At 48.7% G+C, this 22,656-nt stretch overlaps 1 protein-coding gene across 4 annotated transcripts; it reads left to right on the forward strand.

Moving 5' to 3' along the window:
- The first annotated feature begins 41 nt into the window (after positions 1-41).
- Positions 42-22,020, forward strand: LOC102448580 (uncharacterized). 4 transcript variants are annotated; one of them, XM_075914001.1, is made up of 5 exons: positions 42-295; positions 14,965-15,088; positions 15,820-15,946; positions 16,891-17,004; positions 17,796-22,020. In XM_075914001.1, exons 2-5 carry the CDS (start codon positions 15,017-15,019, stop codon positions 19,034-19,036), a joined length of 1,554 nt encoding a protein of 517 aa, XP_075770116.1. In that variant the 5' UTR covers positions 42-295; positions 14,965-15,016; the 3' UTR covers positions 19,037-22,020. The 4 variants fall into 4 exon arrangements, with proteins under 4 accessions (XP_075770116.1, XP_075770115.1, XP_075770113.1 ...); XM_075914000.1 differs by having other exon boundaries at positions 15,016-15,088; XM_075913998.1 differs by lacking the exons at positions 42-295; positions 14,965-15,088 and having other exon boundaries at positions 15,159-15,946.
- The last annotated feature ends 636 nt before the right edge of the window (positions 22,021-22,656 follow it).

Here is a 22,656-nt window from a genome sequence, read left to right on the forward strand (position 1 = left end):
TAAGAGATGACTCATTTCCCCATATCAGAACGGTTATTTCCTCTAGTACTTGCTGTTTCAAACTCAGCATTCTCAGCCGAAGGAGAAAAGCGCATGTACCAGTGTGGAACAAAATGGATTTCTTTAAAAACTGTAAGGAAAAGCTACAATAAAATGCTGCAGCTATTTTACAGCTAGACACAGCTGTGCAAATTGATACAATGGAATGAGCACTGGAATATAAACTATCAGTTACTGGATGAGGATTTTGGAAGGCCAGCTCACATCCTAAAGGTCATAAAACTTCTCAAATCAGGTAAGTGAATCTTGACTGCTCGAAAGCCATTGAGAAAAAGGACTTATTGCATCCATAAGGGCCACTGATTTTTTGTACGACTGTTAATAATACAAAGATTAGATAATCCCATGAGAATTTTTGTTACTTTTTACGTTATACGTACATACAAAATACGTTTCAAATACATTTCAAATCATTCTCATAGTGCAACACCATTTTTATAACACTTTGGCTTCGCTGTTCATTTATACTGTTACTGTGTTTTGTTCATGAGCTCTGGGCCAGATCCTACACTCAGTGAAGGCAAAGAAAGATTTGTAACAAAATAACTTCCTGTATTTAGCATAGTGAAAGAAACATTCAGCTGCAAACCCAACTGCTATTACTATAGAGCCCTGCACAGATACAACATTTATCCGCATCCTTATCTGTATCAATGCTGCAAAACTGAGCCCTGGATAGTCACATCAATGGATGCAGATACCTATGGATATAAAACAGATAACTGCAAATATGCAAGGTTCTAGATAAAAAATGTGTATACATATCTGTATCTGTATCTGCAAAAAGGAGCCACAGATATCCACATCTGCAGATGCAGATACCTGCAGCTATAAAGCAGATATCCATGGATTTGCAGGGCTCTAATTGCAGTTTTTTGCCTTTTGCCACTATTTTTCTTGCTTTTTCCTGGGGTGGAGGAGGGTGCACCGAATCCTTTTGTTTTGAAATCCTTAAGGGGAAGTCCAGTTTTATACAGAATCTGTGGGAATCATGAATGTGCTTGCAGTGAAGCAACTGATTTACGTGTATTGTTGAATAGGGATAAACTTAATCGCTGAACTGGGGACAGACACTTCAAAGTGTTTAGACAAGGGGGACATGTCTACACGCTTAATTTGGTGGGGGGAAGAGGTTGTATGTGTCTGTGTGTACTGATCGACAACAGCTGTTGAGTGATCAATTCATTAAACAGAGATCAGCACAAAAGAAATTGGACATATGGCATTAGTTCTATATGCGGTGGTTAACACCTGATCTTGATAACCTAGTGAAAAGAGACGAAGGACAAGCCTTGCTTCTGGTACAGCAGGTCAGGTCCAGGTTTCTCAGCTCTCAACTGAGAGGTGCAAAGGCTAATGCTAAAAGCTTATTGAAGCTAACTTAGTTTACCTAACAGACTGACCTAAATCTAGATTAAACTAAGGGTGCATCTATACTGCACCCTAAACTCGAAATAAGAGATGCTATTTTATTTCGAAATAGCTTATTTTGAAATTTGGCACGTCTGCACGGCTTGTGTAGACTTTCAGTGTAGACGTATCCTAAGAAACTATTAGAAAAAAAAGTTTAAGGACAAAGTTTAGAGACTAATCTCTAACTCCTCCTGTCCTCCTTTTTTTCTCTATCTCTTCTCCTCTTTTCTCCCTAACACAAGCTCCAGGCACCCTGTTTTATACGTATAAGAGCCTCAGCCCTCCCTCTAGCCCCCATTTTAACTTCCTCATCCACAAATTAATGGGGCCACACTTACTCCATAGGCTGGACACATTTAACATGTTTGTACATATTGATGGCATATACATACATATTCATGCTAAAGGCCCATACGCAGTAATTTCTGTGCTGGGGGGTTGCTTTTTTTTGTAAATGTGGACCACAAGGGTGTGAATGTACCACCTCCCATGGTTCCCCAAGTAAGTGTGCTCCGGCTGCCCAGGTTAAGGCAGGAGCAGCATGTTGCTTGAAGCTCCCGCCCCCATGCTCTGACAGGCTGGGGGAAGGCTGGGTCTGATTAGCCCCATCCCTTTCCCCAGGAGCAAGGCCCTGTCTCTTTGTGGCAGCTTTGTGTTCTTGGCCAGTTAGCATTTTCTCTCCTTTCTCAGAATTTGAATGTACTACAAAGGCCACCTTGAATCCAATTTGCACATGCAGCAATGGGCAGATGCCCACTCTGCATGCACAGTAAGGCCACGTGTATGCAACTAAATAAGATAACTGCATAATAGTCATATACACATAGACGTTCGTATGTGCGATGAAGGTGCATTTCTAGCTTCACTTGGCTGCCAGTGCAAAAGTGAAGGGGGGAGGGGAGACTAGAAAGGAAAAGGTAGCTTTTTGTGTCCAAAATCGTTCACAGCATCTAAAACCTTCCATTCTGAATAATTACAACTTGCTTGCCAACAGGGTTATCTTCTAACTGCTCTTTATTTACTTTCAGCAGGCGCCTAATTCACTAAGTAAACATGATAGTTTCTTGGTGGGATATAAAACCCCTGTGTGGACTTGATTATCTGGTTTTTAAAGTAAAATATTGGAGTATAAAAATATTCTATCTTCCTAAAAGGATTATTAGCTCTCTCTTCACTTCACTTGTTAATTAATTTATGCCAGGCTGGTTCATAGGCTGTGTTCTCTCTTCTGTTTTAGCGGCGAGGAGTCCTGTGGCACCTTATAGACTAACCAAAGGGTTGGAGCATAAGCTTTCGTGGGCAAAAACCCACTTCGTCAGATGCATGTGGCGAAGTGGGTTTTGCCCACGAAAGCTTATGCTCCAACACTTCGGTTAGTCTATAAGGTGACATAGGACTCCTCGCCGCTTTTGCAGATTCAGACTAACATGGCTACCTCTCATACTCTTCTGTTTTAGACACTCATGTCCCAATTCTCATTTGTCCCAGCCCTGATCTTGTGGCACGATTGAGGGGGAAAGTAAGCAGAGAATGTAGCTTTCAGCTTTTGTGTTCCCCCTTTATGAAACAACTGGAGGTGTAGCTAGGTCCTAATGTAAATAAGAGCAGTCACAGGGCTGCTCTAACTCATGCATTGCCTTTCAGGGCACTGGGAATTAGAGAACGCCTGAAATGCTGGGATGCAAAGCCTATGGCAGCACTTGGAACGGTATTCCAATTGTAGTTTGCCACTTTCCAGGAAGACCCCTGCATAGAGGCGCAGGACATTTAGCTCAGTGCTTTGAGCATTGGCCTGCTAAACCCAGGGTTGAGTTAAATCCTGAAGGGAGCCATTTAGGGATCTGGGGCAAATCTGTCAGGGATGGTACTTGGTCCTGCCATGGGAACAGGGGACTGGACTCGATGACCTCTCAAGGTCCCTTTCAGTTCTATGAGATAGGAATAAATTGCCCAGGGAGGTTGTGGAATCCCCATCTGTGGAGATATTTAAGAGTAGGTTAGATAAATGTCTATCAGGGATGGTCTAGACAGTATTTGGTCCTGCCATGAGGGCAGGGGGCTGGACTCGATGACCTCTCAAGGTCCCTTCCAGTCCTAATATTCTATGATTCTATGATTCTATCTCCATATATATACATATATAACTGGGAATTAGGTGCCCACATGATCATTCTGTCTGGCCATCCTAGTGTGGCAGTTGGCTTAGTGGCACTAGATGAGGACTCAGGAGAGCTGAGTGCTGTTCCCAGCCATGCCCTGGCCTGCTAAGTGACCTTGAACAAGTCCCATCACGGTTCCGTGCCTCAGTTTCCCCATCTATAAAATAAGGCTAACAATGCTGCCCGTCTCTGTAAAGCACTCAGAGTGGGAGAGATGAGAAAAGTGCTCTATACAAGCAAGGTATTCTTGTAATAATGAGCCAAGAATCACACAGCCAAGGTGAAATCCATTCCTCAGTGTAAGGGCTGTGGGAGACCTTCACAGGAAGCAACAGAATTCCATTGCAGGGCAAATCTGTGTCAGCAAACCTCTTCTAGTGTCAGCCTGGCCTTAGCTGGCAGGCTCTCAGGGACAGGGAAGCTGACAAGCCGTACGTCAAACCAAATGAATTTTGGCCATTAATTTTGTTGGGAACAGGACCTGCACTTGCATCCCTGAAGCACCCTGTGTCCTGGGCTGTAGCAGTGCAGAGAGAAGTGCTGCGGGGCTAGAGGAGAGAGCCAAGGCATTAGGGCAGCTGCACCTCTAAGAGCACAGTCAGGAAGCTGCTCTGTGCTCCCGCGTTGGTCTGTCACCCCGAGAGGAAAAATAAACCCCCCCTACCTCTCTACCTTCTTTATCCTTTGCACACTTGGCAGCTGGCTCACCCCCCTAGCTAACTGTTACCTCCACTGTCCCTCCCTGTGTGGGGGCAAAACTCCCACACAAGGGATGGGAACACCCCGCCCCTATCAAACGGCAGCTCCACCCCCCCACACCTGATTTTTCCCTTCTAGCCCCTCTTCTGTCTCACCCTAAAGTTACTTGACCCCCTCTGAGGCCGGTTAATTCCTGCCCCCTGCTCACACCCTGCCCATCCCCACCTCCTGCTGTGATTTGTCCTGGAACCTCTTTTTAATGCTTGTAAAGAGCCAGAAGCAGTATCTGAATCCATGTGAGGGCAGCAGTCACAGCAGCTCTGACACTGAGCATGCTCCGTTCCAGTGTGCATGCTCAATACACTCTAAGGCTATGTCTAGACTGCATTGCTTTCTTAGGATATCTCGGGAAAGCAACTCTACATCCAAGGAACGTGTCTGCTTTTCGAAAAAAAAAAATCTGAAAAAGCAGGCACGCTCTTTCAGCAGCCTTGCAAATCTCATTCTACAAGGAATAAGGGATGTATCAAAAGAGCACTTTCTTTCAAAATTTTGCTCCGTGTAGATGCTCCAAATTTTGAAAGAGCCTCTTTCAAAAGTAAATCAGAAAAATATATGCAATGTGCATACCACGAATGGCATATCTATTTCCGATTTAACATTGCAGTGTAGACGTAGACTAAGTAGTGAATTCTGACATATAGTTGCTTCTGTTGCTACACCGGTGTAGGGGAGGAGCTGATTCCCCCTCCCTTTCATAGTTCAGTGGACCATGGGGAACCTTGGGGGGGTGGGGTATCCGCAACATTTGCACACACACACACCCTGGCTGTGTCTACATTGGCACCCTTTTCCAGAAAAGGGATGCTAATGAGACAAGTCGGCATTGCAAATCCGCGGGGGATTTAAATATCCCCCGCAGCATTTGCATGAACATGGCTGCCGCTTTTTTCCGGCTCGGGGTTATGCCGGAGAAAAGCGCCAGTCTAGACGCGATCTTTCGGAAAATAAAATAGGAATAAGAGATCTTCCGGAAAAGGGTTTATTTTCCGAAAGATCGCGTCTAGACTGACGCTTTTCTGCGGCATAACCCCGAGCTGGAAAAAAGCAGCAGCCATGTTCATGCAAATGCCGCGGGGGATATTTAAATCCCCCGCGGATTTGCAATTCCGACTTGTTTCATTAGCATCCCTTTTCCGGAAAAGGGTGCCAATGTAGACACAGCCCCTGTGTGTAAGGGCCTGTGATATTGGATCTTTCTCACCTACATTATTTCTATGTTATTTTTGTTCTGCTTGTGGTGTAGTTGTTATATTTGAGGGTATTTTTGGAAGCCCCTATTCCATGAAAAGTCACTGTATCTTATCACCACCTATCCAGGTGAAAGGTTCTAAACATATGCAAGTTGTCTTTTGAGCTCTGTCTACTCAGCAGTGTTAGTTTGAAATAACGGACGTAGGGTTACCAGATGGTTTAAAAGAAATACCGGACACACTTGATCTCAGATGCAGTGGTGGGGTGGGGAAACCGGCTGGGAGGGGAGCAGGGCTGGCCGGGAAGGGGACAGGGGGAGTGGGGCTGGCCAGGGGAGAAGCAAGGGGGAATGGCCAGCGGAAAGCAGGGCTGGCCAGGAGGGGGTCGGGGAGAGCGGGGCTGGCCAGGGGGAACTGGCCGCCAGGAAGCAGAGCTGGCTGGGGAGGGGGAGCAGGACTGTCCAGGGGGGAAAAAACCACTGGGGAATGGGGCTGGCCAGCAGGGGAGCGGGAGGGAGGGAACCAGCCGCCAGGGATCGGGGCAGATCCCGAGGTGCTGCCTGTCCCACGCATGGTCCCGGTGGGGTGCACAAGTGAGTGTGGCCCCGGGGATTCTATCTCGCCCTGCCCCCATGCTCACCCCCCTCCTCTCTACTGCGTAGTTGCGTACTGCCTGGCTGGTAGACACGCTCACGTAGTGTGAACGTATCTCCCAGCCAGGCAGTACGCAACTATGTACTGATACTCATGATACTAATAAAAACTTAATTAACTTAATTTGTTTCCCAGACAGAAAGCTCAAATACTGGACTGTCCAGTTCAAATCCAGATACCTGGCAACCCTAAACTGACATTAACAAAGCCCATGTCTTCACTACAAGAAGTTATTTTGACATAATGTTGACATAACGTCAAACTGGAAGCCTTCTTACTCCGACTCCTGTAACCCTGTGGCGGAGTAAGGGAAGTCGGAGGAAGAGTGCTCTTTCTTGGACTTCCTGCTGTGTAGACAGCAGCAAAAGCCAAAATAAACTATTTCAGCTTAATCTACACAATTGACGTTGCTCAAGTTGCATAGCTTACTTCGGCTTTAGCCCTGATCTGTAGACATGCCCTTGCTTTTGGAGCGAAAGGTCCCAGACATCTGTAAGCTAACTGTGCTATCTGGATGAAAGGTCCCAGACAAATATACTAACTTGCCTTAACAAAAAACAGGACTATGTAGCACTTTAAAGACTAACAAGATGGTTTATTAGGTGATGAGCTTTCGTGGCCAGACCCCCTTCCTCAGATCAAATAGTGGAAGAAAATTGTCACAACCATATATACCAAAGGATACAATCAAATAAAATGAACACGTATGAAAAGGACAAATCAAATTTCAGAACAGAAGGGGGATGGTGGGTGGGGGAAGGTAAATGTCTGTGAGCTAATGATATTAGAGGTGATAATTGGGGAAGCTATCTTTTATCACTTCTAATATCATTAGCTCACAGACATTTACCTTCCCCCCCACCCCATCCCGCTTCTGTTCTGAAATTCGATTTGTCCTTTTCATATGTGTTCATTTTTTTGTAATCGTATTCTTTGGTATATATGGTTGTAACAATTTTCTTCCACTATTTGATCTGAGGAAGTGGGTCTGGTCCATGAAAGCTCATCACCTAATAAGCCATCTTGTTAGTCTTAAAGTGCTACATAGTCCTGTTTTGTGTTCCAGCTACACCAGACTAACACGGCTACATTTCTATCACTAATTTGCCTTAGTTTAACATACAGGATATGTCCTGTGGGTTTCTTACGTTACAGCCAAATTAGTTTGATATAAACCACTATAATAAAACAAATGAGCCATAAGAAAGCATATAGCTACCTATAGGCAAGCAAACAGGTTAGCTCTAGTCTATAGGCTACATTTTAGTCCCAGACACTACAGTCTCTTTGACTCTGGAGGACTCCTGTCTAACCAGCCCTCTGCTTCCTCAACTCTGCAACCCACTCACACTCATCACTCCTCTCTGCAGCCCCAGAGATGGGAGGGGGAGGGGGAAGAACCCCTTGGGTTGCAGGACGGGCTGAGGGGCCCTAAGGGGCAGATATGGGGACTGCACAAGGCAGTGATGTGGGGTTGAGGCAGAACTGACAGGTGGAGGTAGGGGTTGGATGGGGGGCAGAACCAACAGCCAGGCTGGGGACAGGAAAAGGTGCTTCATTTGGCGAAGTGACAAATTTATGGTCAAATACACTGCTTTGCAGGTTATTTGCATAGCAGAATGTTACATGAGACTCTTCCAGCTTGTTGAATTAGCAATTTCTCTCTTGCATATTATTCAAGAACAGAGCACCCTATCCTGTTTTCCGGGGAGATCTGTAACAAATAACTTCTTATATTTTTAATACAGGTAATTAATTTACTGCACAAAACCAGCTGCCGACAGTCTAGTTTTCTGCCTGCTGTCATTGCAGTTTTCAGTCTCCTGACTGTGGGAATGAATTCTTTTGCTTTTGTAAAAAATAAAATCATGCTCAGGATCAATCAGAGCAGAAAACTGCAGCTTGTTCTCTTCCTGAAATCAGTGGGAATGAAGCATGTGCCGAAAGCTGATTGTGTGTTCAAAAATGTCACTGAGTAGGGACTTCAGGCCATACTTAAAAAAAAATTAAAAACGAGTATTCCTGTGACACCTTAGAACAGGGCCACTCAACTTTGGAAGCCCTGGGGGCTGCAAAGATACTCACAGCACATGCAGAGGGCCACAACTTAAGGCTGTGTCTACACTGGGCCACTTATTCCGGAAAAGCAGCTGCTTTTCCGGAATAAGTTGCCAGCTGTCTACACTGGCCTCTTGAATTTCCGGAAAAGCACTGACGATCTACTGTAAGAAATCAGCTGCTTTTCCGGAAAAACTATGCTGCTCCCACTCGGGCAAAAGTCCTTTTTCTGGAAAACTGTTCCGGAAAAGGGCCAGTGTAGACAGCACAGTAGTCTTTTCCGCAAAAAAGCCCCGATGGCGAAAATGGCGATCGGGGCTTTTTTTCCAGAAAAGTGCGTCTACATTGGCCACGGACGCTTTTCCGGAACAAGGGCTTTTCCGGAAAAGCATCCTGCCAATGTAGACGCTCTTTTTCCAGAAATACTTATAATGGAAAACTGTTCCGTTTTAAGCATTTCCGGAAAATCATGCCAGTGTAGACGTAGCCCATAATGTCTTCCTGGTTAAAATGCCATTTAAGGGGCAATAAGAGGAAACTTATAGGAGTTCAGTGATTCAAAAATGGTACTAGTGTGGTGAAATTATATTTTAAGGTTTTGTTTTGTTTCAAATATTTTGCTTATTTTTCAATTTTAACTATGTATTATTGAACAAAAATTAGATTCTAGTTTTTCTTTTTTAATATTTGCTCCCTTTTCTCCTGTAACCCTTCTGGCAGGTAGTGCCTGCAGCAGCTAGGGCTGAGTTCAATATCTAGGGGTTCCTCTCCATCCATCCCAGACAGAATTGGCGTACGCCCCCACCTAGTCACCTCCTCTGGTTGCCTCTGAGGGGCGATGCTCCCCCACTCGCATTCACAGAGTCTGAGTGTAAAAAGAAAACCTTTAATAAAAGGAGGGAAGTAACATGGTATTAATTTGGGAAAATACCACAGAGTTCATAGGCAAAACCACAAGTAAATGTCCCATCCCTAGTAGGCTTGGCAAAGTCCTTTTCCTATCAGGTACTTAAGTCCAGCAATGTAAACCCTGGCTCCCATCCCCCGTCCTGATTTTCCCCTACATGCCCCTTCTGCCTCACTCTAGTGACTTGATCCCCCATGCCAGTAGGGGTGTGTCTAAACGACACGGCTCCGTCGATGGAGCCATGTAGATTAGGCTGATCGGCAAAGGGAAATGAAGCTGTGATTTAAATAATCGCGGCTTCATTTAAATTTACATGGCTGCCGCGCTGAGCTGACAAACAGCTGATCAGCTGTTTGTCGGCTCAGCGCACTAGTCTGGACGCTCCCGCGCCGACCTGAAAGCCCTTTATCGACCTCCCCGTTATGCCTCGTAGGATGAGGTTTACCAGGGAGGTCGATAAAAGGCTTTCATTTCGACAGGGGAGCGTCCAGAATAGCGCGCTGAGCCGACAAACAGCTGATCAGCTGTTTGTCAGCTCAGCGCGGCAGCCATGTAAATTTAAATGAAGCCGCGATTATTTAAATCACAGCTTCATTTCCCTTTGCCGATCAGCCTAATCTACATGGCTCCATCGACGGAGCCATAGGCTGTGTCTAGACTGACCACTTTTTCCGCAAAAGCACTGACGATCTCATGTTTTCCGAAAAAGTTTTGCGCAAAATGGCCAGTGTAGACAGCAGAGATTTCTTTTCCGCAAAAAAACCCCGATCGCGAAAATGGCGATCGGGGCTTTTTTGTGGAAAAGCGCATCTAGATTGGCCACAGACGCTTTTCCGCAAAAAGTGCTTTTGTGGAAAAGCGTCCTGCCAATCTAGACGTGCTTTTCCAAAAATGCTTTTAACGGAAAACTTTTCTGTTAAAAGCATTTCTGGAAAATCATGCCAGTGTAGACATAGCCATGTAGTTTAGACACACCCTAAATGTCTGCCCTCTGCTCAGCCCCTGGCCACCCCATTCCTCCGTTTTGCCCCCTTTTTTCCCTTTTTAATCCCTGTCAAAAGCCGCTAGCAGATGGGCAGGGACTGGACTCGATGACCTCCCTTCCAGTTCTAGTGTTCTGTGATTTTATGATTATGATTATTATAGAAAATGTGGGCAAGATGAAGGGCAGTGGCTTCAGCAGAACTACTGAGCATGCTCACTTACCCTAAAATCTCCCTAAGTAGCCTAGTCTGCTAGGGAGGAGCTCTCTATGAACCAGTTGCCCCAGGGTGCTCCCGGTGGCGCTGTTGCCAGTCCCTGCTTAGGATAGAGGGAAGCTGCTGCCAGACCCAGGGTTTGCAGGGGATGGGGCAGCCACATTTGGGGAGACAGAGAGGGACTGAAGGGGGTGAGAGGACTATGAGAGCCAGGAGGCAGTGAGGGAGGAGCATTCCCCCCCAGTTCAGGTCAGATTCACTAAGGGAAAATTGATTCAAGTCTGGTTCCAATTCAGTTCAAAGTTCTGGTGCTCTGGGTCTGGATCAGTTCTGGAGAGTCCAGCTGGGCGAATGGAATCTGCATCTGCTGGGCTTTCTTTGGGGGGCTGTGGGGCAGCCCAGGGGGGCTCAGGCATGGGGAGGGGTCCCTGGTTACGGTGCAGGCAGAGGAGGCTGGTGTCTGTCTCTGCTCAGGGTACAGAGCCCTAGAGCTGGCTGAGTTTCCTGGGTCAGATGCTGCTGCCTCCGACGTCATGATCTGGGAGCCCAGACTGAGCTCGGAGACGTCTGTAGCAGGGAGACGTTCACTGCAGCCCCTCTGTGCCCACCCTGGGTGGGGACGTCCCCGGTGCCTGTTACTCGCCCCTTGGGGCAGCCCCAGGCTCTGCTGGCATCAGCTCCAGGTGACGGGGAAAGAACTGGGGGACAAAGCTTGGGAGGGGCAGGAAAGTGACTCGGCGAAACCTGCCTCTTCCAGCCTGAGTTTGTGCAGGGGGAGGGGAGTCCTTGTGTGTCTGCGGGTCTCAGAGCTGCTGCCCTTACTGACACTGCCAGGCTCCCACTGGATAACAAATGCCCATGGGCACCGGGCTGGCACCAACGCTCCCAGCAGAGGGGAGAGGGCAGCAGGCAGGAGGCAGGAAGGGGAATGGGGAGACCAGACGGGCAGCAGGAGCAGGAAGTAGGGAGAGAGGGTCCCAGCCCCCCAAACCTGCCCAGACCCATTCACTGTCACCCTGGGCAGACTGATTGGGGCAGGGAAAAGCCAGTTCCTGCCCCTCCCAGTCCCCATGTGAGGGGGGAGGGATGGGCGATGCCCTCAGGGACAATGTGAGGGAATCCTCCAGAGCCGTAGGTTTGGAATTTCTGCTCTTTTCTAGCGTTTGTCTCAGGGACTCTGTCCCAGGGAGGGTGTGAAAGTGCTTAGTGGGCTCAGCCAGTGTTGTAAGTACACAACTGAGGGTTTCCAAGAACCTCTGTCTTCAGGGAGAGAGCTTGGGGCAGCTGCAGAGGAGTAGGGAAGGGGGGACGGAGGGGGACAATTGCCCCCAGGCGCCACACTAGGGGGGTGCCGGGCTGGAGTGAGAGTGAGCACACGCTGCGCAGGCTCACCTGGTATGGACGGCGAGTTATATGGGCATTTCCCCCCCCCCCCCCGGTCCCGGCCCATCCCTGCATGCGCAATGTTCAGTTGGCTCCCCCTTGCCCGCGCACGCTGCCGGCTGCTGCTGCCGCCATGTGCAGTGTTTGCAGGAGAGCGGGGAGGATGCCTGGGCGTGACGTGATGTCTTGGCCCGGGACTTTAAAACTGCTAGGCTCTATGTTCCGCTGTGCAGCCTAGCTCCGGGTTCAGAGTTTGGGGACTTCTGGAGCCCAAGCATAGACTCCTGCCCCGCAAAGTAGAAGGTAAGGGAGGGGGAAAACTAGGGGGAAGGGTTGGGAGAGGAAGGGGATTGTGCGAGGGGAGGGTGAGGAATTGGGGGGCAGCAGGCACCAGGGGAGATGATGGAGCAAGGAGAGGAGACGCGGTAGCAGAGAGAAAAGGGAACGGTTTATAAAATATTTTTAATAACTTGGTATGCTGCCCACGGCCAGTTTGTTTGCACCCCGCAGTGCAGTTTGGGTTTGTGTGGGGATCATCATGTGGCCGGCGAGTTGGAACCAAAACAAAAAAGCAGTCAGTGTAATGATCTTCTGTTGAGATGCGTTTTAGTAGTTAAATTCTTGGACTGTCATTGCTCATGAAAAGTGCTGTCATGGGTAGAAATCGGGTAAATGTTGCATTTTATTAATATCAGCAGAACTGACTTAAATGGGGCCTGTGTGTTGTATAGTCTTGCCTTAATCTTTGTATCCGTGCCTGTCCGTGTGAGAGAAGCTATTTGTATATTTGCTTGCATATGCAACCACACTTAAGTTGAAGCCCTCAGCATGGTCTGTAAGTATCAGTGTGGCCCCTGGGGCTTCCAAAGTTGAGTTGCCCTAGCTCATCCCTGACAGGTGTCTGTCTAACCTGGTCTTAAATATCTCCAGTGATGGAGATTCTGCAATCTCACTAGGCACTTTATTCCAGTGTTTAACCACCCTGACAGGCAGGAAATTTTTCCTAAAGTCCAACCTAAACCCCCTTTGCTGCAATTTAAGCCCTTTGCTTCTCATCCTAACCTCAGAGGCCAAGCAGAACAATTTTTCTTCCTCCTCCTTATGACACTCTTTTAGGGTATGTCTATACTAGCCCCCTTGTTCGAACTAGGGAGGCTCATGTAGGCATTCGAACTTGCAAATGAAGCCCGGGATTTAAATATCCCGCGTTTGATTTACATTTTCCCATCCGGTCGCCATTTTTAAATGCCACTAGTCTGGACTAACTGCCCGCTGCTACACGCGGCAGTTAAACGGTAATTCAAACTAAGTCCTTAGTTCGAATGACCTGTTACACCTCATTCCAAGAGGAGTGACAGGTAATTCGAACTAAGGACTTAGTTCGAATAACCGTTTAACTGCCACGTGTAGCTGCTGGCAGTTAGTCCGGACTAACTTAGAATCATAGAATCATAGAATAATAGGACTGGAAGGGACCTCGAGAGGTCATCGAGTCTAGCCCCCCGCCCTCAAGGCAGGATCAAGCTCCGTCTACACCATCCCTGACAGATGTCTATCTAACCTGTTCTTAAATATCCCCAGAGAGGGAGATTCCACCACCTCCCTTGGCAATTTATTCCAATATTTGACCACCCTGACAGTTAGGAATTTTTTCCTAATGTCCAATCTAAACCTCCCCTGCTGCACTTTAAGCCCATTACTCCTTGTCCTGTCCTCAGAAACCAAGAGGAACAAATTTTCGTCTTCCTCCTTGTGACACCCTTTTAGATATTTGAAAACCGCTATCATGTCCCTTTTCGGTCTTCTCTTTTCCAAAATAAACAAGGACAATTTCTTCAGCCTTGCCTCATATCTCATGTTCTCTAGACCTTTCATCATTTGTGTTGATCTTCTCTGGACTTTCTCCAGTTTCTCCACGTTTCCTGAAATGTAGCGCCCAGAACTGGACATGATACTTCAGCTAGGGCCTAATGTAGATGGCCCATTCCCTGCCTAGGGAACGTGAGACTGGGCAGGTTCATTTCCAGGCCTCCTGTTTATTCTTTTCCTAAGCCAGGAGGGCACAGTAGTTCTGATGGGGGTTCTGCAGGAAGGCAGCCCGCACTGCCCCCTGCCTGAAACCTTGTGCAGGTGTTAAACAGCTGTCCGGCCCACCCTAGAGTTGACTGCATTGCAGCGTGCCTGAAGCAACACAGCACCAGCAATGGACAGGGGAATGGCTCCCGGGCATGGCTTGCTCATGACTGCTTCAGTCTCGTTGGATGGGCCTCAGCCTCTTTCCTTCCACTCCCCCGCTTTGCAATGGGGCTGTAGACTCTGGGGGAGAGGGTGGAGGCAGGCAGAGGTGTCTCCCTGCAGCAGATGTGGACACGTCTCTGTATTAATCATTCTCTCGTTGAAGTTTTTAGCTTTGTAGTGAGTCCTTTTACATAGAAACTTTGTATTACGTCTTGGTAGAATAGTCCTAGGACAAGTGAGGCAGAGACTGTCCCTGTGGGGTGAATGAGGTGGGAATGGAGAAGGCGGAAGGTGAGCACCTCTGGGCAGTTGCAAAGGTTGGAGCGGGGATGGAAGGCAGATCCAAGATCAATGAGCCCTGGGAAGTGGCTCTATTGAAAGGAGACTGGGCCTGTGGATGCCTTGGGGGTCAGCAGCAAGGGCCTGCTTTGGGAAGCCCCCTCTTTGGAGGTGAGTGTGGCAGCATTGAGACACCACCCAGAAGCAGGCAGATACATGGGACGGCTCTCACAGATCTTACACACGCATAAGATGATAGATCTGCAGGAGGGGGGGCAGTGGCGTAGCGAGGGGGCCGGAGGAGTCAGTTGCCCCTGGGCACCATGCTAGGGAGGTGCCAATTTAATCCCATTCTGCTCCTGCCGTCATCCCTCAGCTCATCCCTCACGTGCTCCTACTCTGCCTGCCATGGGCAGCTGGAGCCTCCTCCCTGCCTCTCTACTCCAAGCCCGACCCTCCTCCATCTCCACTGGCAGGTTAGTGCATGCGGGAGCCCGGCCCCAAACTGTAGGGGATGGGGGAAGATGCGGTACAAGTTCCCCTCAGCTGTGCACCATGTTCAGGGCCGTGCCCCATGGCGGCGGGGAGGCGGAGGGCGGGGGAAGGCGCAAATTTGTCCTTTGCCTCCGGGTGCATAACACTCTCGCTACGCCTCTGGGCAGCTGGGGTGTGAAATGGACCCAACCTCCTTTGGAAACCTCTCTGCCTGACAGGATGAAGACTCACGTCTACACTTTGCTCCAGAGGAGACAGGACAGGGAAATGGCTGCGGTGGAGTCGGCTCAGGTAGGGGATTTTGTGGGCAGCTGCAGGGGGGTTATTGTAGAGGGGGAAGGGGCAGGAAATACAGAGGGTGAGGCAGAGAGGGGGCCGGGTGGGATAAACTTGCTGGAACATGCTCAGCGTAGGGCCCGACTGTCTGAACAGGCCCATTGGGGGCAGGGAAGGAACATTCTCCCTGTTCTAAAACTCCCCAGGGACAGAGCTGGGAAAAGTGAGCAGAGTCTCCATTGGTCCATCAGTGGCTATTCGCCAGGATGGGCGGGGAGGGTGTCCCGAGCCTCTGTTTGCCAGAAGCTGGGAAAGGAGATGGAGCCCTTGATGATTCCCTGTTCTGTTCATTCCCTCTGGGGCACCTGCATTGGCCCCTGTGGGCAGACAGGACACTGGGCCAGGGGGGCCTTTGGTCTGACCCAGCCGGGCCGTTCCTATTGTATTTTTCTCACGCTGGAGACAGAGCTCACTAGCCAGAGGCTGCCGTGAAATAGACAGGTGCTGGGATTCCTGTCCCTGTCGCCTCTGCAGAGCTCTGCTCCCCCCTCAGCCTGTGGCTGGCAGGTGGGTGGATGAGAAGACCCAGCCCTGCTCCATCTGCTGGGAGGCACAAGGAGCTCTCTCCCCTCTCTCTTCCCTGGAGCCTTCTGGCCTCTCTGGGCAGGGCAGGGCGGGATTCTGCTCCTCTGGCCTCCTCCTTTGTGACGAGTGGGGCTGTGGCTGGGGGGCTCCTGTTGTTGCAGATGCAGGTGACCTTCGAGGAGGTGGCTGTGTATTTCACCCCGGGGCAGGGGGCGCTGCTGGGCCCCGCTCAGAGAGCCCTCTACAGGGACGTCATGCAGGAGAACTACGAGGCGGTGACCTCGCTGGGTAAGGATTCCCGTCCCCTCAGCTGATCAGCTGTTTGTCGGCTCATCGCGCTAGTCTGGACGCTCCCCTGTCGACATGAGAGCCCTTTATCGACTTCCCCGGTAAACCTCATCCTACGAGGCATAATGGGGAGGTCGATAAAGGGCTTTCTCGTTGGCGCGGGAGCGTCCAGACAAGCGAGCTGAACCGACAAGCAGCAGATCAGCTGTTTGTCGGCTCAGCGCGGCAGCCATTTAAATTTAAATGAAGCCGCGATTATTTAAATTGTGGCTTCATTTCCCTTTGCCGATCAGCCTAATCTACATGGCTCCATCAATGGAGCCATGTAGTTTAGACACACCCAGGGATACAGCGTAGAACAGATTTGTTAGCACAGGAGCCAGGAGCCATCTGTAGAATCCTTCTTGGGGAGATGGGGGCCCAGAGCCAAGGGCCCTGCCCCCCATCTCTGCCCTTCAAGCCAGCAATTCTCACTTCCACCTTCCACAGTTTGTCCCTGGCTGTAGCAGACTCGTCACAAACCTTTGTCCTGCTTCAGAGGCAAAAGGTGTCACCTGCTCAGACACCCCTCCTACGCTCAGGTTACCATGAGCCTGGGCCATTGTGAACATACTGGCCTGGGCATCGTTCCTCATTGGGTCACCCCCAAATTCCCATCCCCATCTAGATAGTGGTGCAGGGCCCAGGGAAGTTGAGGCACACACATGGGATTACTACAGGGCAGTAGAAATCGCATGCAACATAACAAAGGGAACAGAGTGAATACAATCCCCATTTTATCACATCTCCCACCCCATTCCTGCCCAGAGGTCTGCTGCTGTCAAAATGTCTGAGTTACCGCAGTCCCATGTCAGATCAGCGTGACCTCAGGGAATGTGCCATGTGACACATACTCTGCCAAGACTCAATGAGCCTTCACCTTGTCTGATTTCCCCCTTGCACAGGATTCCCCATTCCCAAACCTGACCTGATCGCCCGGCTGGAACGAGGGGAAGAGCCGTGGGTGCCAGATCTCCAGCCCTCCAAAGAAATTGAGATCCTGAGAGGCACTCGCACAGGTGAGGAGTCAGAAAAAACTGACACAGAAACCTTCCAGCGATTGCAGGAAAAAATCTGGGACTCCCAAAAATGAGCCATCAATGACAGCCCTCACTTCTGCCCCATGTCCCCCAAGTAGGGCTGCAGGTGTCATTCTGGCAACTACCTGTCACAACTCCTCAGCCATCATCTCAGCTGTCAGGAGTTTGCTCCCTATGTTTCTTTCCCTGGGGCTATGTCTAGACTGGCCCGATTTTCCGCAAATGCTTTTAATGGAAAAGTTTTTCCATTAAAAGCATTTGTGGAAAAGAGCGTCTAGATAGGCACGGACGCTTTTGAGCAAAAGCAATTTTGCGGAAAAGCGTCCGTGTCAATCTAGACGCAGTTTTGTGCAAGAAAGCCCCGATCACCATTTTCGCCATCGGGGCTTTTTTGCGCAAAACAGTTTTTAGCTGTCTACACTGGCCCTCTTGTCCAAAAGCATTTGTGTAAGAGGGCTTTTCCCCGAGTGGGAGAAGCATAGTATTTGCGCAAGAACACTGACAATCTTAGGTTAGATCGTCAGTGTTCTTGCGCAAATTCAAGCGGCCAATGTAGACAACTGGCAAGTTTTTCCGCAAAAGTGGTTACTTTTGTGGAAAAACTCACCAGTCTAGACTGGGAGTGTTTGGGTCGGGTCTGGATGCAGAATCCAATGTCTCAGTCTCCACAACTATTATTTTGTTGTGCTTTCTGCCTTTGCCATTCCCTTGTCAGTCCTTTCTCCCCAGCACAGACAGTGACTCCTGCTTGGATTCTCCCTGTCTCCCAGCAGGTGCTAGGACAGTGAGGGGGAACAACAAGGCAAATCAACAGCAGGAAGACCCTGGAACTGTAAAACCACAGGGAACATTTTTCAAAGGAGCTGAAGATGATTTTTCCCAGTGTATGGAACAGGGAGAGGCTTGGAGAAAGCAACACAGGGCAGAGAGGCAGCTGGAGAACAACCCAAGCAAGAGAGTGGAGGAATCCCTTGAATTTGGGGGACGATCCAAGGAAACTCCAGGCCAGCAGCCAAATCACAATGGAAAGAAACCCTTTGAATGCTCAGACTGTGGGAAAAGATTCAATGAGAAGTCAGGCCCTATTCTGCCTCAGAGAGGGCACACGGGAGAGAGATTCTGCAAGTGCCTAGAGTGTGGAAAAAGTTTGAACGAGCTGTCATCCCATATTGAACATGAGAATATCCACATGAGAGAGAAATCCCATAAATGCTTTGAGTGTGGGAAAAGCTTCACTTTGAGATCAAACCTTAGTAGACACCAGAAAACCCACAGTGGAGAGCGGCCATATAGATGCTTGGAATGTGGGAAAAGCTTGAGTCAGAGGTCAAACCTTAATGCTCATCAGAGGATCCACACAGGAGTGAGGCCATATAAATGCCATGAGTGTGGGAAAGGTTTCACTGTACGATCAGCCCTTACTGTCCATGAGAGAACCCACACGGGAGAGAGGCCATATAAATGCCAGGAATGTGGGAAAGATTTCACTGGCCAATCAGCCCTTATTGCCCATGAGAGAATCCACACGGGCGAGAGACCATATAAATGCAAAGAGTGTGGGAAAGGTTTCACTGTACAATCAGCCCTGACAGTCCATGAGAGAACCCACACGGGAGAGAGACCATATAAATGCCTTGAGTGTGGGAAGAGCTTCCGTCAGTATTCATACTTTATTGTCCATCAGAGAGTGCACACAGGAGAGAGGCCATATAAATGCAACGAGTGTGGGAAAGGTTTCACTGTCCAATCAGTCCTTACTGTCCATGAGAGAACCCACACGGGAGAGAGACCATTTAAGTGCCTTGACTGTGGGAAAGGTTTCACTGACCAATCAGCCCTTATTGTCCATGAGAGAATCCACACAGGAGAGAGACCGTATAAATGCCTGGACTGTGGGAAAGGCTTCAGGAACTCCTCACACCTTACTAGACATCAGAGAATCCACACAAGTCCTGCGTCAGCAAATCCCCCAAGGAAAAAAACCTCTCAGATTTCATTGTCGTGTAGGTAAAACACTTCTGTTAGAGCTTGGGCACCAGAGACCACTCCACTCCTGAGGGAAATTCTCTCTGTTTCCTGCCTAATTCCCACTCACAGATGAGAGGCATTTGGCTCCCAGAGATCCAGCTATCCAGCGCCGGATCAACTGGTCAATGACCCTCTGGTTCTGCCTGGTCTGAGCAAATGTCAGTGGGCGGAGGGGGGGGGAGAGGAAAACCCCCAATCACCCTTCTACTGGCTACAGCCCTGGCGTCTGAGCTGATGACCTACAAGAGGGAGAAGGAAGAGATGCAAACTCCTCCTGATTAGGGATGTGAGCGACTAGTCAACTAATAAGAGGAGCACAGGGGTATCGTTCAGTCAGGTTCGTTCTCTGTCAGGGTTCCTGGGTCCACTCAAATGGGTTCCTGACTGGTTCTCTACTCCATCAATGATGATAAACTTTCAGCGGTGTGTGTGTGTGTGTGTGCTCCCCTGTCTAACACGTTGACCCTGTGCACGTAAGTCAGCACAGCCGACTCCCAGAGAGCCCGCAGAGACCACAAATCAGATAAAGATCAAAATCACCCGAGCAGGTTTATTGCCAAATGACACACACTTATCATTGTCAGCAGACAGACTCGCTGCTGTGCCGCTACACCTCATGTAAGCTGTGACCATGTGCTAACACTCATTAATGCTGTAGCGCCCGCTCCCAGCATGGTCAGCCGGCGATCACCCTTTGCAGTGCTCTTTTATAGACATGTGCAAACAAATTACATCCCTTCTGACATACCAGGTTGTCATGCTCTGTTACCGGGTTACCACCCCTCACCTTGCAGAAGCAGGGGCTAACTTACTATCCTTCATGCTGTCAACTTATTATCTATCATGCTGTCAATTTTGACCTGGTCCTGAACCTAGGGCAGTATGTACGTTAGTTCTTGGGGAGTCAGTTGGTACCAAAATGTTTCTTATTGAGATATTCTGCTACTCCCCTCTAGCTGGTAGCCTGTACTTGATCCTTGTTACTGGTGTCTCCCTATTGTGGTATTGGTACTGTGATTTGGCCTTTGTGGAACTGCTGATAGCAACACACTCCTACTAGGGCAGGGATGTCCAAACTTTTTTCAAAGAGGGCCAGATTTGATGAAGTGAACATGCGTGAGGGCCGACCATTTTGCCTGACATTCTTTGAACCATTAAAATTGAATGCAAATTAACTATTTTATGCAAAGTTTATTGCAAACGGCATACTTTTCATTTCGTCACATGGGTGACAAATCTAAACAGGTGTTAAATCACTCTGCCTTTCATATCTGAAGGCCAGATGAAAAAAAAATCCAGGAAGCTGAAATATATGTCAGGAACATTGTAAAGTACATTACATATTATTGGTAATAAAGGTTGTCTGTCAACTTTTAAGTTCAAAAAATATGAACAGGAACATAACACCAAGTACTGTATACATGTTGGCTGTGTCTACACTGGCATGAATTTCCGTAAATGCTTAAAATGGAATACTATTCCGTTTTCAATTTTTCCGGAAAAGGAGCGTCTACATTGGCAGGCTGCTTTTCCGGAAAAGCCCTTTTTCCGGAAAAGCGTCTGTGGCCAATGTAGATGCGCTTCTCCGGAAAAGAGCCCCGATCGCCATTTTCGCGATCGGGGCTTTTTTCCGGAAAAGACTACTGGGCTGTCTACACTGGCCCTTTTCCGGAACAGTGTTCCGGAATAAGGACTTATGCCCGAGCGGGAGCAGAATAGTTTTTCCGGAATAGCGGCTGATTTTGTACAGTAGAGCATCGTTGCTTTTCCGGAAATTCAAGGGCCAGTGTAGACAGCTCGCAGCTTATTCCGGAAAAGCGGCTGATTTTGCGGAATAAGTGGCCCAGTGTAGACACACCCATGCTGTTACATCCCTTCCAAAAGGAGAAGAAAATCTTCCTGGCCACTTGTCAGCTAATTTATCTCCTTGCAGGGTCTTTGCCTGCCTTAAATGGTCACAGATCCTAAAACTGGATATTTCTCGTTCACACCTCACACACATTCCACAGGTTTAGACATCCATAAGTCTAAAATAAATCCAGCTTCCTAGCCTTGAATACCAAGCCGTTGCATTGTCTAACATACTAAAGATAACATACCAAGGGCATGATAAAAAAAAAAGCCTAACACAAATTGAAACTAAGAACGCCAAGGTCAGGGAAGAGGAAGAAGCAGAGGAGTGTGTCTGGTCAGCTAAACACCAGGGAAGGGGGAGGGGAGTCGTGTCCGATTGGGAACATCGGCAGCCTCTCCAGTTCCCTCATTCCTCTAACTGGGGAAATGCAGGTGCATACACAGAGTGAGGGAGAGAAAGTGAGTGCGTCCTAATGCTCCCCATGCAATGAGAAAAGAAAATAGACACCAGTGAAGAGGAGGGAGGGGGGTCATGTCCGACTGGTTATACCAGGCTGCGTGCAGGGCAGCAGTTTCTAACTTATTCCCACAAGGAACAGCTCAGGTGTGCGTGTGGGTTAGGGGAGCATTCCTGGACTGCTAAGAAGAGGGAGCTCCTTCTACAGCAGCACTATTTTAAATGCTGATAATGATTGTCTATGAGAGGGGAAAACAACTGTGACGGGCCGGGCCGGGTCTGGGCACAGCTGAGAGCATCCACTCAGAGCAAATTGCTCAAATTCGGGGCTCCTTACTGCCCCTGAATGGAGGCCCTTCCCAAATAGCCCACAAACCAGTCACACCGAGCGCTTCAGCTGCCTACCTGGCCAGCCAGAAGCCTCACGAGCAAAACCCCTCAGATACACCAGCTGTGTCTAGACTGGCAAGTTTTTCCGCAAAATCAGCTGCTTTTGCGGAAAAACTTGCCAGCTGTCTACACTGGCCGCTTGAATTTCTGCAAGAACACTGACTTCCTACTGTAAGAAATCAGTGCTTCTTGCGGAAATACTATGCTGCTCCTGTTCGGGCAAAAGTCCTTTTGCGCAAAGCTTTTGCGCAAAAGGGCCAGTGTAGACAGCTCAGATTTGTTTTGTGCAAAAAAGCCCCGATGGTGAAAATGGCGATTGGGGCTTTTTTTCACAAAAGCGCATCTAGATTGGCACGGACGCTTTTCCACAAAAAGTGCTTTTGCGGAAAAGTGTCCGTGCCAATCTAGATGCTCTTTTCCGCAAATGCTTTTAACGGAAAAGTTTTCCATTAAAAGCATTTGCGGAAAATCATGCCAGTCTAGACGTAGCCACAAGCTCTTCCTATGCCTCAATCAGCCCCGGGCCTAACACACAGGTGAGGGGTTATAGAACCCAATCTCACCTACCCCGAACGGGTTCTTCCTGGTCCCAGGAAACCAGCTACAATTCCCAGGTCAATTTACATTCTGGGGGTGCATCTAGACTTGCCAGCTGTCTACACTGGCCGCTTGAATTTGAGCAAGAACTCTGACGCTTCCACTCGGGAAAAAGCCCTCTTTCCCTTGTGTTCTTGAGCAAGAGGACCAGTGTAGACAAGGAAGGAATTTTTTGCATAAGAAAGCCCCAATGGCGAAAATGGCCACCGGAGCTTTCTTGCGCAAAATTGCATCTATACTGGCCACGGATGCTTTTGCGCAAAAGCACTTTTTGCGCAAAAGCATCTGTGCCAATCTAGACACTT

Source organism: Pelodiscus sinensis, chromosome 32 (assembly GCF_049634645.1).
Source record: "Pelodiscus sinensis isolate JC-2024 chromosome 32, ASM4963464v1, whole genome shotgun sequence".
NCBI lineage: Eukaryota > Metazoa > Chordata > Testudines > Trionychidae > Pelodiscus > Pelodiscus sinensis.